General features: G+C 38.8%; 1 protein-coding gene across 16 annotated transcripts in view; it reads right to left on the bottom strand.

Moving 5' to 3' along the window:
* Positions 1-23,211, bottom strand: part of PTPRM (protein tyrosine phosphatase receptor type M) — a 729,763-nt gene that overhangs the window by 221,667 nt on the left and 484,885 nt on the right. For 8 of the 16 annotated variants that reach the window (XM_038390871.2, XM_038390872.2, XM_038390875.2 and 5 more), the window contains 2 exons: positions 9,572-9,704; positions 2,770-2,799 (listed from right to left, as the gene is read on the bottom strand). In XM_038390871.2, the coding sequence (XP_038246799.1) occupies positions 2,770-2,799; positions 9,572-9,704 (163 nt within the window). The remainder of the gene's footprint in view (positions 1-2,769; positions 2,800-9,571; positions 9,705-23,211) is intronic. The other 8 variants (XM_038390873.2, XM_038390876.2, XM_043508088.1 and 5 more) reach the window with 1 other exon arrangement.

Raw genomic sequence — 23,211 nt, 5'->3', positions numbered from 1 at the left:
TAAGGACTTGCTTCCAGCCCAAACAATCTGCTCCCTGACTGTGGTGAATGGTATACAATAGTGATTTGGCCAAGAGAATAATGGGAGGAATGGCTCTGGCATAAGCACCAAAGCTATTATGGAGAAAGATTATTATTAATGGAAGTGCTCAACGCCTTCCTGTGTGACATCTCTTGACTGGCTACCTAGCAAATACAAGATAAAATGATATAGTTGTGCATCAAATATGCACAGCTGTAGCTAACTCCTCTGATAATCCAGCAGTAGTGCAAGCTATCTGCCAATTTTTGAAAAATATTAGAATAGTTTTAGAGGTGGCAGGGCATTAGGAAGAGAGAGCCCCAGCACGGTAGGAAACTTTGCTGCATGCAAGACAATAATATCTATTTTAGTACATAGGTTCCTGGATGATGTAACTGGCTGGATGTCATATCATATGATTGCAATGTCTAATCACTAACAGCAGCTTTAATATGATACCCAGAACACTGATGATGAATTAAGGATGGTACCATATTTCAACTCAGATTCTTGGAGGACTCTTTTAAAAATAAACCATGTGCTAAAATCCATATGTACTTCCACTTTCCTAGATCAGTTAAGAAAAATGGCAAATTCAGTCTTCACTTGCAACTGATTTCAGTGGGAGTTACGTATGCTGTAAAGCAGTGTACAATTTGGTCCTTTCCCAGTGCCCATTTTTCTCTACCTAGATTTCTGTACTGCGTATGAACATAAAAGAAAACAACATGACAGGAAACTAGGTCTTACATGGACAATTTCAAGGTCAACATTTTCTAAAGTCTAAAAACCTATTTCAGCAGCAGAGCCTACATACATTTGTGGGTTACAAGCAAATATATAAACAATCATGACATACATATGGCTAAGCTGAGTAATCACCCAAACATATATCCATAATATACCCATACTGTCTCTTTGTGTGTATATTATATCCTCACTTGTCCTTATCCTGAAATTGGAGCTATGTGGACACAAGGGTCTGCCTGCATAGGTCCAGTTACAGGATCAGGGCTTGTAAAATCTTTGGGATAGCAATGTATCTCTTGTGTGCCTTTTGCCAAGGCACACTTGGAGGTAAAATAATAAGTAATAATAATTTTGGCTTATCATCTTTGAGAGTGGTCCCATCTTTAATCCCTCTTTTAAGTAATTCATATATACTTGTAAACCCAACCAGATGTACGTGTGTACTAAATCTCTATTATACACACTGTACATCACAAGTGTGCTTATTTTCATACCAAAAACTGTTGAAAGATCATAATTAGGATTGCAAAGTAAAGCATTTGGAAGTTAGGTAATGACAGAATTATGCAATTTGTGTGTATTATGATACAATCTTTAATTACATAGTTACATAATATTTTAAGCACAAATCCCCTGCATCCATTAATGTACAGGATGCTCAATGAATGAAGCAGCAGTTCAGCATTTTTTTCTGTCCTCTGCATTTCCTGCATATTCCCCTACCATGCATTGATTACAGATTTTTTTTATTTCCCCATGAACTCTTCTATTGTGCTCATCTCTATAATATTTGAATATCTTACAAGTATTTATGAATTTGTTTTCAAAACTCTCCTGTGAGATAGAAAGTAATATTTTTATTCCCATTTCACAGATGGAGAGCTGAGGCAGAGAGAGGTTTAGGCCAAAATTTGCTGAAGAGTCCACTAATTTTGGGTACCTCAGTGAGTGCCCAGCTTCAGATACCTAAGTCTTTTTTCAAAGGTGCTGAGCTGGGTACTTCATTTCAACTTGAGTGCAGAGTGTTGAGCACTTTGAAAATCAGGCCCCACATGTCTCAAATTGGGTATCTGAAAAACACAGATTTATTGACAGTCTCCAAAAATTATGGTTTAAGCAACTTGCCCAGCATCACATAGGAAGTCTGTGACAGATCTATGAATATAATCCAGTCTCTTCAATCTTAATCTGTGCCTTAATAACCAGACCCTCCTAACCAGACCATCCAACTGCCCTCTGATTCATTCAATACACACACCTTCCAACCTCTGCTGAGAATGAGTCAAGATTCCTACAGGCCATTGCCTCATGCACTGCACAACCTTATCTCATTCACCATTCATTGGGTGCAATGAATGAAACAGGGATCCTGTGAAAAAAAGTATTATGTGATTACTCTATTAAAGACTGCATCAAAATACATGATTTCTTTATATACAGAAAACTATCTTTCTACAGGCCCATATACTTCCTGAGGCCCATAAACTTCCTGTTAAATCAATATTGTGCCTTTTAGATCCACTGAGATAATGGCAACTCATGACATTTATGCACCATCTTTATTTATGAAATAAAAGGAAAATGTGCAGAGCAAATGGATGCAAATCCATGTACACGTGTCTAAACATCGCAATATTTTGGGCAGGACAAATAAGAAGGAAAACCCTAAATCAGTCCTAAAAAGAATTTGTCTTCCAAAAGTATTTGTAAAATGCCAGTGAGATTTATGATGCCTACCACTATTTTTCAATTTAAAAAATTAATCACATTACTGTATTCAAAAATACCGAAACACACAGTATGAGGCAAAGGAAACCATAAGAAAATATCAAATTGCTTAAAATGACATGAAATTATTAACTATGTTGTTTTTAGCACCGTAAAACTTCAAAGTGTTTGACTTTCACAAAGGAAGTTCCATCATTAGCATTCACTACTCACGCATGGAACAACATGGCAGAAAGCATGTCTCTGATGATGCACAAAGAAGTTACTTACAGGTAATAAGTGTAGGAGTGATAGCTTCTTCTGCCATGATGGTGGAAGGATTTAGGCAGTGGTGGAAAAGATGAAATGGAAGGAAAGAAAAACCAAATATTAATGTATGAAAAATCAAGATGAACTGAGACCAGAAGTGGTGACACAAATGAAAGGTAGTACGAGTGCATCTCAGGCATATCATGCAATATCTGTCCATTCCAGATATGACATAAAACTACAAAAAATTTTAAGCAGTAAAATACATAATACCTCACTGAAATGTTAAATTTGACAGTTTAAAACAAGTGTAACGGCTAAGTAACATATTAGATACATAATAGTTTTGTATCATATACATCCTTATACATACACAAACACACACACACGTAAACATGCTTTTATTTCACATTGTATTAATTGGTTTAGGAAGGACACGACATCTCTACTGCATTAGTTAGAAGTTTAGGAATTAAAAGTCTTAGAATGCTTATCAAGTAGCTTCTCTTCCCGTGGAGTTTTTTTGGAGGCTCTGTCTAGTTGCTCTCGTTCCTTAGAGACATTAAAACTTAACCTACCATGGATATGATTAGCCTAGATTGTCACCCAAAACTTGTTTCCAGAAAGCCAAACAAACTCTTGAAATATGTTTCCACTTTTCTTTAGGCATTTCATTGCAGAAGAAAAATAAAATAACTTACTTGCCCCTTTGTGTCAGAATTACTTTTATAACCTTGGTTATATTACTTCACAAAGAGTGAAATTCACTCCTTCCCCAAGTAAAAGGGCTATAGTCAACCATCACAGTGGAGTTTTGCTGGTGATGAGAATATAGAATCCATCCCCAGTCTATGGGCAGAATCCTGCACCTCTACTATTTCTGCCCCTGGGAATACTACAAAAGGCCACTTGGATCCCAAACCTCTTCATCCATGTAAGCATGGACCCAGTACTCTTTCCTACCTGAGCTCCCTCACAATAATTCCCTCCATTTCAGCACATTCAGAGCCAGTGAGGAACCCACTGCTGCAACAGGCAGAGTGCACAGGGCCTCCTGCCCAGCTGCTCCACCTGCTGCTGAACCTCTCTCCCTCCCTGATCAAGGTCCTGAAGCAGGGAGGGGCAAAGCCCTCCACAAAGGGATGAATTTCACCCTGGTCAGATACAAAATATTGATTCTAATTAAAAAGAAGCTTATTCTCCAAAAACCATCACCTCGCCATAGCTACAAATAATGTTAATGTACTGGTAAGATAAAAGACAGAAATAAACTGGGTAGGCATCTGTAATTCTCACAGCACACAGATACAGTGCTTTGACTAAGGCAAAAGCTTGTAAACAGGCCCGGCAAAGGACTACCATTAATGCTAACTTGCCTTAGGCTACATGCTGCAGGCATCCCTTTGAAAACTAGGCTTTCATCACATTTTCTCTCTCATCTTCTTTGTTTGAGGATGCCTTCAGAAATATTTTCCAGTTTTTATTCCCATTTTTCTGATACTTAAAAGCATTGTTTAAACACAAAAGGCTAGGTATTGAATATTTAATCAGATGTTGCACATTTGCAAAATGCACACCTGTTAAAATTGGATTTAAAGAGAGCCAAGAATATGGTAACAGGAAGGCTATGGATAAAATCCTGCACTCCTTACTTGGGTATATCTTCTACTACATTCAGTGCCTGCAGGAGGGGTGCAGGACTGGGCTGTATGAAAACAGTTTTGTTTACTTATATTGTGTTGGGAGGAGGTTGTTTTGGTATGTGGTCTAATCATAATTATCTTTTTTTTCCTTTTCTTTTCAGAAATTACTCATTCTCTAGCTCCCATTTAGAATCTCATGACACCGCAAACCCTGTTCCTTGACATATGTTGCCACGACAGAGATTTAATGTAATTAGTACAAATGTTCTCATACATCTAAAAGATGTATAGCAATTTTAGAAACAACAATAAATATAATTAATCAGTGCAGCATGGCTGGTTCTTGTACGCATAATTCTGCCAAACATGTTATTGAAATAAATTATACTGTTTAAAAAATGTTGAAAACTCAGGTGCTTTAATTTGTGTGAATACATCAAATTACAATTTGATATAATAGGAGAAAAATTAAATGTCTCATGTTCAAGTTATTTTTATATTGAGTTCTTATAATATGATCAAGAGGTTTTAGATGAGACTCCTTGAAAATTAGATTCTATAGTTTTAAATTCCCAATAATTCTGAGGTGCTGCAAAGAGAAAATCTGTTATAAAAATATAATGTTCTAAACCTGGGTAATTTAAGAAATAGAAAACTAAGACTTACAAAAACAGATCATTTAGCAAAGACACTGTCCATGCTTTGGAAAAATCTGAGTTTTAGAAATGCAACCTTAAAAACTGAGTTCCATTTTACTTTTTATATACGTGGATAAATTCTTTGGCATGTTTTATAAGTGGAGGTTAATCCAGGTGCCATAGTTAGTATACTGGCTTCTGCACCACCCCTCCTCTGCAGTTGGTATAGAGGGCATGGCAAAGGGAAAGGAGGGCCTGGTTGGGTCTTCCCCTTGTTTCCATGCTGACTATTGGGAAATGTTGGCAGCTGGTGGAAATTAGAACAATCTGAGCTACATCAAGGGAGTGGACTAGTGCAGTTGTTCTCAACCAGGGGTCCGGAGCCACTGGGGGACCACGAGCAGGTTTCAGGGGGTCCACCAAGCATGGCTGGTATTACACTCGCTAGGGCCCAAGGCAGAAAGCCAAAGCCCTGCCACATGGGACTGCAGCCATGTGGCCGCAAGCCCCACCACCGGGGGCTAAAGCTGAAGCTTGAGCAACATAGCTTTGTGTGGCCCCTTCTGGTGTGGGGCCCTGGGAAATTTCCCTGCTTACTACCCCCCTAACACCGGCCCTGGCTTTTATATGCAGAAAAACGGTTGTTGTGGCACAGGTGGGCCATGGAATTTTTATAGTATGTTGGGTGTGGGGGGAAGGGCTCAGAAAGAAAAAGATTGAGAACCCCTGGACTAATGCACTGCAAGCTCAGCACCAGAGAGTGGAAAGGGCATTCTTGAGTAGCACTAAGCATTCCTTACCCATTTAAACAAATACATACATTAGAAACTATTGGAAGGCTCAGGTGTATATGTGACTCAGAATGAAAACAAAAGAAGCACACAAGAAAACAACCCTTTATGGTTGTGGAAAACTGAGGCAGTTTCTAACACAATCAAATATTAATAGCCACTGGTTTACTGAACTCCCATAGCAGCAAGAAGGTGGTAGCACAAATTGGAACTGCTGCATCTCAAATAAACATACCGTCAAGCAAACCTCTCCCATTAAATCTAATTTTTCAACCTCCATACTTTTTGGAAACTTAATTGAAATAACAATAATTAAAAAAAAGAACAGATACACAATATAGTTGATTGAATTATGCCTTTTATCTATCTATCCATCCCTCCCCCTTCCCTGTTATTATCCAAGAGCCTTAATATAATTTTGGAAAGCATTCCCATTTATTGTTATTGTTTACCAAACATTACAGGAATATTGCTATCACTTTCATTCCACTGTTGTTGTTTTTATAATTTGCCAATGAAAGCAAAACTTTCTTTATGCATGTAGTTGTCAATGAGGTCCTGCAATTTTCAATGCAGGAATGTTGGAGGCAGGGGGAAACTGGGTAAGTCGCTTGAAACTGTGCAATGAGGGCTAGATTCAAATTCCATTCAAGTAAATCAAAAGACTCCTATGGACTTCAATTGGGTTTGGACCAAGTCTTAAATGAGACAGACAGATCATATTTGAGAGCAGGTCACTCCACAGACCTGATTCTGATTTTGTGAACATCATTGTAAATTGATATCGCAATCATGACCCAGGTCCCTCCACCCACTGTAGTAGCCATTAGAGCAACCGGCATCTTTATGCTGGAAGAAGGGTTTAGTGGTTGGCGCATCAAACTAGGAGACAAAAGTCTAGGCACTATTCCTAGCTTTGCTGCAGATTCCTTATATGCACTTGGGTAGGTCACTTAATTTCTCTGTGCCTCAGTTTGTAAAATGAGAATAATAATTAAGAGGAGTATTGGGAGATTTAATTAATATAGGGTATGAAGTGCTTTTGGGGTTCTTGGATGCAAAATTCCACAGAAATGCAAGGTACTATTTTTGGACACAGTCCTGAATTCATTACTTAGTTAAGTAACTGAAGTAACTGATGCCCAATTATCAAGAAGTATAATCATCACGTGGTACAATATTGATAAATTTGTTTCACTCAGAAGTAGTTAAAGTACCATAAAACTTTTGATATACTGATATTGCCCTTACATTACAATTGTACTTAGCTTGCAAAATAATTATAAATTCTCTTTGAATGCATAATGTATACACAGCAACTGAACTTAGGTGAAACACAGGGACTCTAGGTGGCATAGTCAGTTGATACTCTACTGAATAACTGGTTCAAGTTTTACTTGGGTCATAAGTGCAATCATTTCAGGGCCTGTCTATGCTACAACTATATGTTAGGAGACCTGGACAAAACACAATCAACCCCGTATCTGGTTAAAAGCTGGCTACATCTTGTAATGTAGATGAGTCCTAACTGTGCTCTGCAGTCTCTGTTCAAGGCTGCAGTGTGGTTCAGGGACATGGTTAAAAATTAGTTATCTGTAAGTCCCATCTACACTACAAGATAGAACTGTGTTCTAAGAATGTCAAGGGACAACATTTTGTAACAGAGTTCCTGGACAGGGTTACTGTAAATAGGCCTTAGTGGTTTCCATTTAATCACTAGAAGACATGTCTCAATCACTAAGAACATTTGTCCCAAATGATGTCAAGGGAGGGAAGAGAACCGAGTGCCCTACCCACACCTGCCATCAACTACATGGGACTGGAGCCTCCCCACCGCCCACGGATTGGCTTATAAAAGGGCTCAGCAAAGCAACAACCACTGGAGCAGCTGAGGGGCCAACATTTGCCTGCTCGGAGAAAGACTATGGAGGGAGCATGACACAAGCAACTCTTTCTTTGCTCCTGGGTAGCTCTCCCTGGGAGGCAAGAAGAGCCTTTGCAGGAATCTCTCTCTTAACTGGAATTACTCTACACTTTGCCATTTTTTAACAAATTGTGCCAATCTGGACTCAGCAGAGGCTCAGAACTGGACTAAGAAGGGAGTTGCATGTAGGTCAGGATTAAGTGATGCGGGACTGGCAAAGCAATGTGGAGAGCCTTAATCTCTGCATGCCAGCATTATGTCTGGAGCGGTTAAAATGGAAAATATGATTGCAGCAAAGAATTAAAATGTATGGAAGGAGAAGGTACTGCATTTCAGAAAAGATTGTACTCTTGCTTCACAGGATTATAAACCCAGGAGTTTACTGGGAATGTCTGGGTTTTCCAGGACTGCTCCAGTGTCCCAGATACTATTTAGATTTGACTCAAATTTCCTCTCTTCTCTGTGATGGTCCCCCATTGCCTCGTCTAGTTCCTGTAGTGGTCACTCCCCCTCCACTGGGGGAACTCACAATTCCCTTTCCAGGACCCTCTTCTTCCCTCCACTGCACTTCCCTCTATCTTAAAGAAAACTGGTGCTCAGTTGGCTCTGTGCTGTGAACCCAGTGCACGACCTGCCTGCCAGCTATTTAAATGTGCATCTGAGGTGCTCCAAGCCTGGCACTATCACAATTGCTCAACGTGCTCCAGACCTATTACACACTACTGGTACGCACACAGTTCAATCACCAGCCTACAAGTAGTACACTAGGGCCAGCACAAGTGGGCCTGAATTTCTTTAAGAAAGGGATCACTGGACTGTGATTGGGAGGCCAGAGGTGAGTTCCAGGGAAGTTAAGTGGAAGTAGGTTGGAAGGAAAGAGTAAGGGATGAGCACTCAAAGGACAAAAATTCACAGTCCAAGCTGTCTTCAAGCTGCCAAACCCTATTCACCCACTCCTTGAACTACCCCCAACCCGAACACCAGAGCTGCAAACTCTTTCATACCTCAAAATAGATAGCCAAACTTTGATTTAACTTACTACTGAAATTCCCCCAACATAGGCAACAGCCTTCCAATGTCCTAGCTGCTAGAAACTTGCAGTTTTCTCCCTTCCCCATCACTTTACACTGTTATGATATTCAGAAAGGGAGCAGGGTTTTCCATTTAAAAAAACAGGCAGCTATCTCTATTGCTATAGCACTTTTCTAATGATGTCCAAAGCACAAAACCCAAATGCATGTGCGTTAAACCTACTTTTGGAAATATCCAGCATCTTTGCAAGAGAACCGTTTTAATTTGTTTTTATGAAATGAAATCTGCACAGAACAATATAGACTTAATCCATATCACAATTCATCTCAGCTCCCCCATCCCCTTTCTATTTAGACCAAGCATTTCTTTTATATTCAAGATGGGCAACTTACTCAGATTTCCGTGGGAATCATATAATATCTAACTTTCAGCTGAGCTGCTGGATAGAGACGAGGCTTGCCCTTCTGGGACAGAGATACTTTTCTTACTTTATTTGGGCCCATCATACAGTAGTAATACGTACAATGCTAGAATCATTAACCTTCGGTTGTTTTTCCTTTATCACAAAGCCACACCCCCCCTTAATTCACAAAAAAGTGCTGCAAGATGAAAAATTCATATAGCACAGTTTCATAAAATGCCACAAGGCTTCAGGGAAAATAAGCAGCATTTCCTTAATTCCGTGGTAAAGGGCAGCAAGGTGGCTGGATACGTTTACCTGAATCACACTGAACACTGCTGTAGGAGATGCTCTGACATAAATATGCACATAGAAAACGTATATTAACTGCTCACCTTTTCTTCATTACCAACACAACCCCCAGAAATATAATAACGAACAGCAAGATGCCTGCAATAACTCCAGCGATTTTAACAGTATGGTCTGTCTCCTTCTCTGGCTCTGGGTCTGGTTTTCGAGTAGCAGCTCCTATGAAGGTAGCGGATTTAAAAGAGGAGGGGAGAAAAAGAATAAAGACATTACACTTTCTTCTCCTGTTACATTTAACATAGTAATAAACCTTATCAGAGCCGACAGCCAGCAACGCTTTGATTTTTTTTTTTAAAAAAAAAGGGTCTCATATATACTGGAAAGAATGTAATTGTTCATATTGTTCTACAATATTTTGCTAAACCACAACACAAGCTGGATACTACACCCATGCCTGACCCTTTTATAAGACCCTTCTCACACATACAATTTTCTATATTTTTATTATCTGCGTTGGCTCCCTGTTCTTCCTGCCATTTAAAAACTAGCTAACACCACAATAACTATCCTAAGCCTTTATCCAAATTTGATTTGCTGGAACATCTTCCTTAATTATTTTTCCAAAATGAAGCAGTAATTCCCTAACATATTAGCTTAAACACCTGGAAAAGTGAGATAAGCTCATTTACCACACGCTTTACCAGCAATTGTTTTTTTGTACAATAGACCTTCTTTTTTTTTTGCTTTGGAAATCTAAATCTAGGTCACATCTGGTAGGCAAAAGACTCCTTCTAAGCAATTTATTCACAAAGTGGGAAGCAGCTGATGATCACACCACTGGCACCCACATTTAATATCTGTTTAAATGAGATAACCAGTGCCTTGCAGCAGCTACTGTCTTAGCTTTTCCAGCTTCCTCATTTAAAAAAACCCACCATTTGTACTGTTTACTGTATAATGTGATGGAACGTCAAATCCGTGTCTGATGAAATATCCATTTCCTCCACTAAATGAGTTCAGGATGAAAAATGTTAAAGACATAATGTTCAACTCACTAAACTGAATATATTTTTTTGAGAACTTACACTTTTTAAAATCAAAATATCACATATTTATCAATTGAGGCACCATGTCACCTTTACAAAGTGGACAGATAGTCCTGGAAATAGGAATTTATTTATCCGTTTTCTTATTACAACTTTTTTTTGGATGGGGAAAGAAGGGGAGGTAAAATGCAATTAAACTATAATATTTTAGAACTGGCATTCCCATCACAGTCTCTTGGTTTCATTAATGTCACTGAAAGCCACAGATGTTGTCTACTTGTCCTTTCATTTGCCTTTTTATGAAAAATGGCTAAGGTGAGGATTTTACCTGGGGCCAAATTTTCTTCTGCTCCTCTCCCACAAGCAGGGCCAGATTTTCAAAGGTGGTCAGCATCCAGCAATTCCTGTTGTGACACTTATGGACCAGATTCTGGAAACAGCTTAGTGCATCGGATGAGACAATCTGGCCTCTTTTACTGGTGCCTAAATGTGAGCTGAGCCCTTCTGAATATTTGGACCCAACTGTAGGTGCTAAGCTCTTTTGAAAATTCTGGCCAGGGTATATTGTGAACATAAAGGGATAAAGATATTTACTATCTATGGGCCCAATTCCACCATATATACTACGGCTAATATCTTACTATGAAATAGTCCCACTGAAATAAATGGGAATCTGAACTAGTAAAACTCCATGTGTGTAAGGATAGTGGAATCAGGCTCTATATTTTCTGTAATACATATGCATAAAATTTTGTTCTAAACAATTCTATTTTTAATTCCCCTGTATCATATGAGGGATTTCTTTAAAAAAAAGCTTCCTATTATTATAATGTATACAGCACTCAAAGTGTGCTAGGTATTTAGAAGTTACCTACAGTACCTTCTTAATATAGAAAACAGCTGTTAAGCTGAAAAGGGCAGGTAGGAAACACTGAATCAAGGGTGATATAAATGACAAAGGAAGATATGTAATTTGTAGCAAGGGGAAATGAGAATTCAAACAATAGCAAGATCTAAGCTTTCAAACTATTCTTCTCACATTCATCTTTGTGCTCTCCTTCACACTGTCTATTCTGACTGGATCTTCTAGTGTGCAAGATGACCACCATCTTCTAGTGTGCAAGGTGACCATCTTCTTAATTCAAATAATTCCTTATAATTTCCTTCCTTCTATGAAAGCTAGCAGTGTTAACTCAACAAAATAATAAATGCATATGCCTACCAATAAAAACAGATAAAATAAAATCTCGCTATACTCTGAGGTAGAGCTCTGCACAATCCAACATGCCTTTCTCAACTTCTATTACCTCCCTCTATGACAGCACACAGCCCTCAACACAATGGAACCACTCTGGTTATAATGTGCAAGAAAGGGAAGAATGCCAAGAGCCCATTCAAAGCATTTCCATATTCTGCATGTCATGGAGATCATCTCTTTTAGAGTTCTTTGCATGGCTGCATGCAGTACCTTTTGGGGTTGAAGGGTGAGGAGGAGGATCCACCATCATACAGATGCTCCAGCTCACACATGGAGCTTTTCACACATGGAGAAGGGACATGGGAACTCCAGAGACTAAAGTAGGGACATATGAACATAGGAATTGCCATAGTAGCTCAGACAATGGTCCATCTAGGCCAGTGTCCTGTCTCAGTCATTAGCATGAGGTGCTTCAGAGGACGGGGCAAGAAACCCCTTCAGAAAGCAGATGTGGAATAGAACTGCCCTCCATGATGGCTTCATCCTAATTTCCACTAGTCAGAGATTGGTTTAAACCCTGAAGCATAATGTTTTATATCCCTTTCTAAACTCTTTTAGCACGAGCTATTCTAAATCTGGATATTCTTGTTACCCCTATAATTGTCCAATCCCTCTTTGACTGTTACTTTGTTCTCGGAGTCAGTGACATCATGTGGCAATAAGTGCCTGGTCTAATACACATTTTGAGTGAAAAAGTACTCCTTTTATCAGTTTTGACTTTCCCACTTTTCAATTGTATTGAATGTCCCATTGTTCTCGTGTTATGTCACTGGGGGAACAGAAACTCCTTTTTTATCTTCTGTACACTATGCATTAATTTTATATAACTTTATCATGCCCCTTCTCACCTCTTTAAGGTAAACTATCCCAATCAATGTAATAATCCTTTTCATTCTTGTCACCCTTCTTTGAACCCTCTTTCATTTTGGATCCTTTTAGCAAAGAGTTATCAGTTCACTATTCTATATAGGTCTGAACCATTGATTTACAATGGAATTATCATATTTTCTGTATTATTTTCCATCCCATTCCTAACATCTCATTTACTCTTTTTGACTGTAGCTGCACATTGAGCAGAGGTCTTCACCAAGATGTGTCAGGTTTGTGAGTAGTTCAGATTTTTCTCTCCAATGTGCATTACTTTGCATTTATCAACTCTGAACTTCATCAGTCATCATGCTGCCCATTCACTTAGTTTCGTTTTGTCCCTCTCAAGTTCCTCATAATCTTACCTGGACATGACTAACCTAAATAACTTTGTGTCATCTAAAAATTTTATTACCTTACTGCTCACTCACTTCCAGAGAATTAATAGATATATTCAGCAACCACTGATCTACCATGGCACCTTTAGGTGCCCCACTGCTAACAATATGTCATGATGAAAATTTTTTATTCCTACTCTGTTTCCTGTCTCTTAATCATTTTCTGATTCATGACAATATTTTGTTTCTCACCCCATGACTATTAGTTTCTTTAGTAGCCTCTTGTGAGAGATTTTGTCAATGGCCTATTTATAATCTAAATAAATTATGTCAGCTGGTTCTCTTGTATCCTTTATTTCATCAACAAGTGCAAAAAATCCTAAGAAATTCGTGAGACATGATTTTCCTTTACAGAACCTGGGCTGGTTATACTCGGTTATATCAGGATCTAACAGTCCTGGCATTTTATTACACTATTTTTATTTCAGTTTTAACCAGTTTGCCAGGTACAGATACTGTATAAGGTTTACTAGTTTGTACTTGCCCAGATCACCCCTGGAGCCTTTTAAAAATACAGTTACAAGATCTGCTACCTTCAAATCCTCCAGTATCATAGCTGTTTTTAATGAGAGAGGCATATTTTTGTTAGTTGCTCAGCCACTTCATACTTAATCTCCTTCAGAACTCTTAGATTTATAGCATCTGGGTCTGGTGACTTATTACTTTTTAAATGATCAATTAGCTCTATCAATTTCTTCTGACATCTCAATCTGTGATAGTACCTCATTTTTTATTACCAGAAACGTGTAGTATAGGTATATTCCCTAACATTCTTTGTGGTGGAGACTGATGCAAATAAATCATTTAGCTTGTGAGCAATGTTCTTTTATTCCTTAATTTCTCCCTTGGTGATCCGGTGAACCCAGTGAGTTTATTTCCCAGGCTTCCTATCTATTAAAATATCTATTAAAATAATTTCATGTTTGTTTTTATACCCATTTGTTCTTCAAAATTCATCTTATCCCTCTTAATTTCCCTTTTACATATTGCCTGCTGTTTATTGGTTAGATTTCTGGGGTTAGATTTCCAGATTTTGAAATCTATTTGGCTCAAATAACCTCTCAAAATTTGCCCTCTAGGCAGACTGGTTTATATCTTGCTTCCTGATTTTGTTTTTGTCCAGTGGTACACATGCTTTGTAGAAATCAGTTAATGTCTTCTTAGGTAGCGTCTATTCCACATATAAGGATTTTACTTCATTTACTTTTGACTCTAGGGCCTTTTTGACTAGCCTCTTCATTTTATTAAAGTCTCCCTTTATCAAGTGTAGTGTCACTTTTTGGTATCTTATTTCCCTTTAGGATGTTGAACACAATAATGTTATGGCCACTATTACTTAGTGGCTTAGCTACTTTTAATTCTTAAATCAACTCCTGCAAAACAATCTTGTGACTGCTCCATCGCTTGAAGAAGTTGGTGGAAAATTCCTCTCTTTTTCCCTCAACAGAGTTCCTAGGGCCCAGCAGAGTTACTCTGTCTAGGTGCTGTGGGAAGGATTTGCCCCTTTGTGTCTGAATAATTTTGCTTATCTATTTAGGCAGGAGCTGCGTCATTCCCTGTGGTCTGTAAAGAGACAAACACAGTGCTGGAGGTTAATAAATAATGATAACCAATAATAGCCTCTTGCATGTAAAATAAGGGTACAAAAAGTAGGGTATGTCTTATTAAAATTGGAGTTAGAAAATTGTTTGAATGAACTTGAAAATATAATCTAATTCTTTTAAATAGAATGTAAACTTGTTTGAATTTGCTTGTCAAATTTGATAATTTTCTTGAATAATAAAAGAGCCCAGATAAAATCAAAATAATATTAGAGAGAGAGAGAACACACCCTATGTTTGTTTTAAATTAATAAAGCTTGAACTTGCTTATTTTGGGATTTTTATGAAATGCATGCTAAGAGAGAACTGGGTCACTGTATGTGAATAAGCAATCATTAAAATAATCCCATCCCAATGGCCTACAGTCATATTTACAAATAAGCACAACAAAGGAATGGGATAAAAAGAACTGCCCCAAACTACTTCAGTTCTGACAAAAGCAATTCATTCAAAACCTCTAAGATTTTTCTACTGTTTATTTACATCAACAAATAATCCCTTCCTTTAATTAAAGTAGATTGGTCTCCACTTTATTTCCCACTCAAGGCTGACCAATTGGATGTCTCTTTACTTCCACTTTGCAGTTTTATGCTCTCTAACTGTACTTGGTCAATAAGTCATTCCCAAGTTTTTCCCAGCTAAATTTCATTTACAGGTGTTACCTTGACTGATGTAATGGATAAGTTTAAACGCCTCCTAGATAATAACACAGCTAGTCTAGACCATCTCAATCTCCAATGAAACTTACTTTTCCTGTTATTAACCAACCCGTGATTTTTTTTCTTTAACTATTGATCTGTGTTGAACAGAAACTGGTAAATGTCCATCTGCTTCTCCCTAGGGAAAAATTAATAATCACACCTACAAGATTTCATACTCTTTTGAGGCATGCAATCAAATTATTATGCAGGCAGCATGATCCAAGTATTATCGCTTTTTAACACCTACCTTTAACTCATTTCACAGAGCAGGTCAGGGAAATGAAATGTTATACCCCTGTGTAACAGCTGCATTGTGATTAGGCAGTTGGAATCATGCAAAATGGGAGGCACAGACATATGGTGCTGCCTTTGATTATCCATTCCAAGGGCTCTACTGTCACTGCCACATAGCAACAAGATTGAAAAGTTCAGAAAATTTGGCTTTCAAGACCCCCCAAGGCTTCCAAGGAGACAGCAAAGCACAAGAGTAGGTGGGGAAGGTATTATTATTATTACTGATATTTTAGTAGCACCTAGAAACTCCAGCTCAGATTGGGAACCCCATTATGCTAGGAACAATTCAAACACAGAGCAAAACAAGCCTTTGCCCCAAAGAGGTTCAGTCTAATTAAGACAAGCTCTAACAAGTGAATGTCACAAACTATCAGAAGAAATGGGAGAGGAAGGGAAACAATTATAAGAAAATATATTTACACAGGGCACAATGATTATAAATAATTCTTTCTGCCCATTCACCTAGCTGTTATGGCTTGGTACTTCCATAAGCATCACCGTAGGTCTTGAGGAGGGATCTGAAGGAGTACAGGGCAGTGTCTTTATGGAAGAGTTTGGGGAGGATGCTTCATGCATACCGGCTGGAGGGCAGGAAAGTGAAGATGCTTGTGTGAAAATCAGACAAGCAGGTATCTCTTTGCTGTTGGTGGTAGAGAGTTAGGCTGTGATAAAATATAAAAGCATATCAATAGCTTTCTCCTGACTGAGCTATGCTGCTTAAAGGGAAAAGTACATTGTAGAGAGTTAGGTCCTCCTTGCGAATGCAAAGAGATCCACAGAGTAGGGATCCCTGTTGAATCTTGGAATCCACATTCTTAGGAGGCCAACTCTTGTCCATGGGCTGATAAAAAACTAACTCCCTCCTTGAGGGGGATATTGGCTTGAAAACTCCATGCCAGCTTCCACCTCATATGGGTTTTTCCATGAGAGTGAATGATGGAGCTCTAATTTCCAAGTCTGTGGCAGCAGAGGCACTGCTACAAGGATACAACAAGAAAGTCCAAAGCACTTGCTATTTGAGTTTAAATTTTGGTCCAGATGCCAGGATTTTAGACCGTACTGGTGAAGATCCAAAAGACATGCAAATTTGTAGATTAAATGAATTACCACCCCAGCTACTCTGTTTGTACTGTAAATAACTGACATTCAGTCCTCATCTGCTAATCAGCATGTATTCTGCTCACAAAAGTCTTTGTTTCATTACTCCTGACAGAATTCCAGCAATGGTAGAATGCCCCCCCCCAACACATTTCACTGGTTGCTTTCATATCAACATCCTTATTTCTTCTTTGAAAAATGTACTGTTTTTTTGTCCATATGGTTGAAGTTATGAGGTGTTGATAGACCCTAGGCAGGGTATAATTTGTGATAGAGGTGGTTTTGATTAATTCCCCCCCCTTTTTTAGCCCATGTCTTGAATATATTAGTTTTGTAAACTCACTGGCTTAAAGTCTATTTTCTTTTTACAGTATTTCCCCTTTCTCCATTGCTGTTCCCTTGCCAAATGCTCAGTTGTAGATGGTATTCTCTGCTGGGCAGGAAATGTGTCTTTCTCTGTGTTTTGTTTAGTACTGAGTCAACTGTCAGTGCTAAAATCCCTGTATCCTGATTCTCCCTGCCTACAACACGATAATTCCCATTCAATCTTTTTTGTTTTGGTGAGTTCCTCACACACTGTATAGGGAGAACAGGGCCCTAATTTTCATGGAAGAGTATTTGCTTCTTTATTTGTGATTATTTTACACTATATACTGGTGCTCAGTTATCTTTCCTTCATTAACAGAGTTTTTACTTTAGTAAAAGTCATGCTGGGGCATATGTGTGTGTGTGCGCGCGCACGTGTGTGTGTGTGCACATATGCTCATGAAAATATGTTTTATGAACAAAGGTGTTGAGTCATGTAATACAATTAAATTCAGCAGAAGGAGTCTATCAGAAAAGGTCTATCAAAATAACAGCACACTGCCTAACACTAATTATGAATTAACAACTTTGTTTATGACATTCCTCACTGGTGCAAAGACATAAAAAAAATGAACGGAGAACAGCACAGAAAGAAATGTAAAAAAAGTGTCACTGATGGATATGCCTAATCTGTTTGATTTTCAATTTAGTTGTAATTGTAAACTCACTTTTGGGTGATTCATTTTAGCGCATGTGAGCACAAAGTAGGTTTTTTTTTTTTTTTTTTAAAAACATTCATACTTTTGGTAGACATAAGAAATAACATTCATTGTTGCCATAACCAAACCAAACTGCCAATATGATGTACATCCCTTGGCCTCACCCTAATCTACACTCCTGTGATTAGCTATATTAGCTACACTCCTGTGATTGCCTGTCACGGTGCTATTTATTTATTTATTTTAAAGCCCCTCCTTAAAACCTCAAGTGCCTATACATAATTTTAAAAAGCCAATCCACTAAAACCAAAAAAGAAAAGGAATAAAATTAAAACTGCCCCTCAAGCTAAATCAACCCCAAACAACCAGCCACACAACAAAGCACCAAAAAAGTAAAACTTATTCCACTCTTACAAAAACCCCTCTGTAATAGAATCTCTGATCCACTTCTTGGTTTACAATTGCCAAATCTTAAGACAGGGTGGAAAAGTAAGCAAACACAAAATGCCCCACAATAATGCCTTGTTCCTCCTGGGAAGAAATTACTTTCCAATAGCTCCTTTTTTTAACTAAGAAAACCTAACAAAAATGAAAGATTCCCTTCTTCACAAAATGATAAAATAGTCCCAAACACTCCCCTGTGCTGGAATAAAGGGGGTGAAAGGAAGGAGATCTGGTCTCTCATGTAGCCAGACCTCAGACCATTAGGGATTCGTGGGTCATAATCAACACCCCAGACTACACCAGTAAACTAATAAGCAGCCAGTGCAGAGCATAGAGCTGTGATGTACTGTGCTCTTGTACAGATAACTTGTTGAAGAAGCAGGAAGCCCTATTCTCCACAAGCTTAAATTTTCAAATAATTTTACAGGTATTAAAGGCCAAGGAAAAAAGTGCATTTTATCATGTGTTAAAACATATCTTTTTTCTTGGGTGGACTTGGCCAAAGCATCAGCCGTTGAAGAGCACATTACAGGACTCTAATCCTAAAGTGACAAAAATATGGCTTATAGCAGCGAAGTCCATATCAGAAATAAAAGTTAAAAGCCTCTTGGCCAACTGCATATGCAAAGAAGCAGTTGGGTTTCCAGGTGCTATCTGGTCATCTAAGTGCAGCGGAAGTCTATCAAGACCTCATGAATTGCAATCACATGAGTTGTATGGTGAGATCATGCCTCCAATCAAGGGGGCTCACGGAACGGCAATAGGAGGTTATGACAATGCACTTCCATCAGTTTAGACTTAGGTAGCTAGCTCTCAGTCATGCTCCAAATGCCAGGTCATATGCATTACATGATTCCACTGCCACATTATTTGCCATGGATTTCATCTCTTTCCACAGAATGGTAATCTGAGCTTTTATTAGAAATAAATGTTTCTTTCAATTGCGAAAATAACCACTCAAACAACAACACCCTGCAAACTGTTGCTGTGATGTCCAAGTGAGTCTGCTGAGAGCTTGAAACAATAGCTCTGAGAGGTGTAAACTGCCCTATTCATTTTAATCGGGGTCTTGCCCTCTGGACTCAGATTCTGTAAGCAATTAATTTGGCATTTTACCAAGGTTGTATGGAATTCAGCAATTTTCCCATAAACTTTGCCAGTCTGTTGCAGCTAGCCATTTTGTTTCCAGTCACGCTGCCTAGATAAAAAGAAAAGGAGTACTTGTGGCACCTTAGAGACTAACAAATTTATTAGAGCATAAGCTTTCGTGAGCTACAGCTCACTTCATCGGATGCATTTGGTGGAAAAAACAGAGGAGAGATTTATATACACACACACAAAGAACATGAAACAAATATATATAAATCTCTCCTCTGTTTTTTCCATCAAATGCATCCGATGAAGTGAGCTGTAGCTCACGGAAGCTTATGCTCTAATAAATTTGTTAGTCTCTAAGGTGCCACAAGTACTCCTTTTCTTTTTGCGAATACAGACTAACACGGCTGCTACTCTGAAAGCTGCCTAGATAGCATCTGCCTGCCTCTTGCTGTCCAACTTTCTCCACAGGGGAAGTTAATTTTATCACACTGCAGGCCCCAACCGCAGCTGGAGTCCAGCATGCACCCATGGAATGGGTAAACCAGAAGTGCAGACTGGTGAGGAAGGCTGGCGTGGGAACAGCATATCACTTGGGACCTGGAGAAGATGGGAGATGTGTTGTTGCAGCCAGCTTGCCTGGCACATAGGGGAGATTAATCTAGACTAAACTACCTGGGCAACATCATAGGAACCAAGGCCCAGGTAGCTGAGTTTCCTGTGGGTAAACAATCCATCCTCAAGAAGAAAAGCCAAATTGTAGATCAGTTAGCATTTTCATCTGTGAGCCATAGTCATGTGTGTTTGTGAGAGAGCAAAGGCAGGGGGACCAGTGGGGAGGATATTTCAAGATAATAAAATAAGTTAATGTTGTTGAGAAACATAGGGGTTGTTGCTGTAGAATTTGGCCCTATTCTGTATATAAGAGGCCCTGCTCCAAGGCACAGTAAAGTGTTCAACTCCATCATTTTAAGAAAGATATGAACAAATGGGAGACAGTCCAGAGAAGAGCAACAAAAAATAATCAGAGATTTAGAAAACAAAATGAGGAAAGGTTGAAAGAACTGAACATGTATAGTGTAGAGAAGGCTGAGGGGAGACTTGATAACAATTTTCAAATACATAAAAGGTTTTATAAAGAGGACAGTGATCAATTGATCTCCATGTTCAGAGGGCAGGACAAGGAGTAATGGGCTTAATCTGCAGCTAGAGAGATTTAGGTAGGAAAACCTTTTTAACTGTAAGGACAGTTAAGTGCTGGAATGGGTTACCTAGGGAAGTTATGGAACCCCATCACTGGAGGTTTTTAAAAACAGGTTAGACAAACACCTCTCAGGGATGGTCTAGGTATACTTAATCCTCCCTCAACTTGGGGCACTTGATTAGATGACCTCCTGGGGCAGAAATGTATCATCCCAAATTTACCTGTAAAAGAAAGGAATTGACTTTAGTCCAGAGTAACCCAACCCATTCCTTCTATGGTCCACAGGCAAGCCATCACCACCTTATGGTCAGTGCTATCAAGGCACTGGTTGGAACTATCATCATCATGGACACCTGATCTTTACCCATTGCCTGGGGGAGATCACTGACCAACACCCAAAGGAAGTTTCTGTGCCAAATCTAGGCCTGAAACGAAAGGTCAAGAAAATCAGACATCCTATGAGTTTGTCTTGCTTCCACCTCTCCACTATCTTACACAGACAAAGATTTAAAATAGATTTACAGCTAGCCAGATTGTCAGTGTCAAGAGCATGTGTCTTGAGCCTTGGGTACATGAGAGCTTCCTCAAGGATAACTGGCACTCTGCTCTCTTTAGGGGAGATAACAACAATCCCCAATAAGAGCTCACCCTCTGCTCTGCTATCCCAGTTTGCCATCACCAGGAGGGAAACACGTGACCAGATCACAGGCTGTGTAATGCAGTTCTCCCACACCTCTGGAATCTCAGAGAGCTGCACAGACTGAAACTTGACTGGACACTTGACATTTTGTTCTGCTAGCGTGGACACAGGTAGTTGGATTGTTCCCAATGCTTCCATGAACAGAAGAGTCCAAGCTCCTGCAGATCTGCCTCAGGAGTACAGGCAAAGAGCCTGATATCCAACAGGAGCTGATTAACTGGAGTTCTTTGGGATTTTGTGTGTAGGGAGTTGGGGTTCTCATACCCCTGCAGATTACCAATTGAGAGTTAAGTCCAAAGAGCTTTCAATCCCATTGTCAATGGCAGCAAGCTCTATTTTTGTGCTGCTGGGGGCGGGGGAGGGGGGGTAGCAGGAGGCAGCAGGGCAGGGCAGAGCTCAGTCCCCAGCTCTAAAACTGGACAGCCTTTCATCTCCGATCTAAGTCGTCATTTCTCCATGCATAGATTGAAAGTTTGCACTCTTTGTCTACAGCACAACCACCACCCCCAGCCTCCGTGCCATCTATTAAGAGGCTTCACTAGCAATGTTGCCAAGTCAGTCTCTCATAATTCCCTGACTCCTCCATTCACCACTTGTGGGTTTCCTTGGAGAAGGTCATAATGGAAGCCACAGTATTACAAGAGCAAAGTAGTATCATCTGTGATAGAATAAAAATATACAAGAGACTTCGTTTTTAAAATGTTGGACAAAAAGACAAAATATCTTTTCATTATTCTTTTCATTCCCATTCAATTTCATCTTTGAAATACATAGCTGTAGAAGGTTTCATCCAAGTTTTGGATGAGAAAAAGAGAAGCTTGGGAAAGGAAACTGGAATTAAAAAGTATAAGGGAGGAAAAATAATCCCACAGAAATCTGCCTCTGTAGCTAGATTACAGTCCTAATGTTGTATTTGTGCAAATCTCAGAAACATTTGCAGTTTTGGCAATAAAAGAACTGTCCAATTTGAAGCAATGTTAAATGTATCAACAAGAACAGACCCCTCTGAATGCATAATTGCTTATTACTGATTTACACTTCATTTCTCATAAATTGTTTGCAGTCTTTTAGGGACCGGGGAACCTTTCTAAACTATCACATTTTAGCAAGAATACTTTAAATAGTAATTTTTTCCTATAGCTCCTTTCCCTTCGCTGCTAATTATCACAATAATTACTCATAAACAGAAGCTGTCTTATTCAATGATACCAAAACTAGGCTTTTATGAAATATGGGTACTTTGCTTCACAGGGTTTTCATGTATAATTTCTTTGGTTCTGACTTACACAAATTTGCATCACCTCCTGTGCTTCACTTTGAGTTTCAAGTCTGAACTAATAGAAAAGATGAAAGCAGAACTTAGTCAAAATTGCTGAATTTTGCTTGGTTTGTCTTCAGAACCGTGAGTCTGCAAATCCATATGGCTTTGATGCAAAACTGTACATCAGCCTTGGCTCACTTGAGATATTTCTATTTACATACAAACTTCTTAGTTATCAGCAATAATGGGAGGTGAAATGATGAAAAAGTACATGGAAGTTCAAAGTTTAGGAGAAATATGTTTGAAAATACACACACACACACACACACTTAATTACTATCCCAACAATTACAGTGTTCTAAAGTCATCCATTATCATAGTCTAACTCTCATTATTAAAGATGCACATTTTCAGTATAATGCATGGGGATAACAGTGTTGCCGCAGATATTATGTATTAACATTTTAATTCTTTTCATGGAGTCCAGAAGCCATGTGAGTGATATGAAAACACTATCATAACATTATTTTGCCAAAGTGGCATGCACTTTGGTCCTCTTGATTACAGCAAAAGAGTAATGCCCTCCTGCTTGCTGTCCCTTTCTATACACTATAGCCTCTATTTATTGTAGTACACTCTTAATGCTTTGTACCGATAGTAATTTAAATGCCTCAATGAAATATTACAATGTTCTATTACCCATTTGTTATAATTCAATGACAAATCTTGTCAGA

The sequence above is a fragment of the Dermochelys coriacea genome, chromosome 2 (genome assembly GCF_009764565.3).
Source record: "Dermochelys coriacea isolate rDerCor1 chromosome 2, rDerCor1.pri.v4, whole genome shotgun sequence".
Taxonomy (NCBI): Eukaryota; Metazoa; Chordata; order Testudines; family Dermochelyidae; genus Dermochelys; species Dermochelys coriacea.
This window is presented reverse-complemented; position numbering and strand designations above follow the sequence as displayed.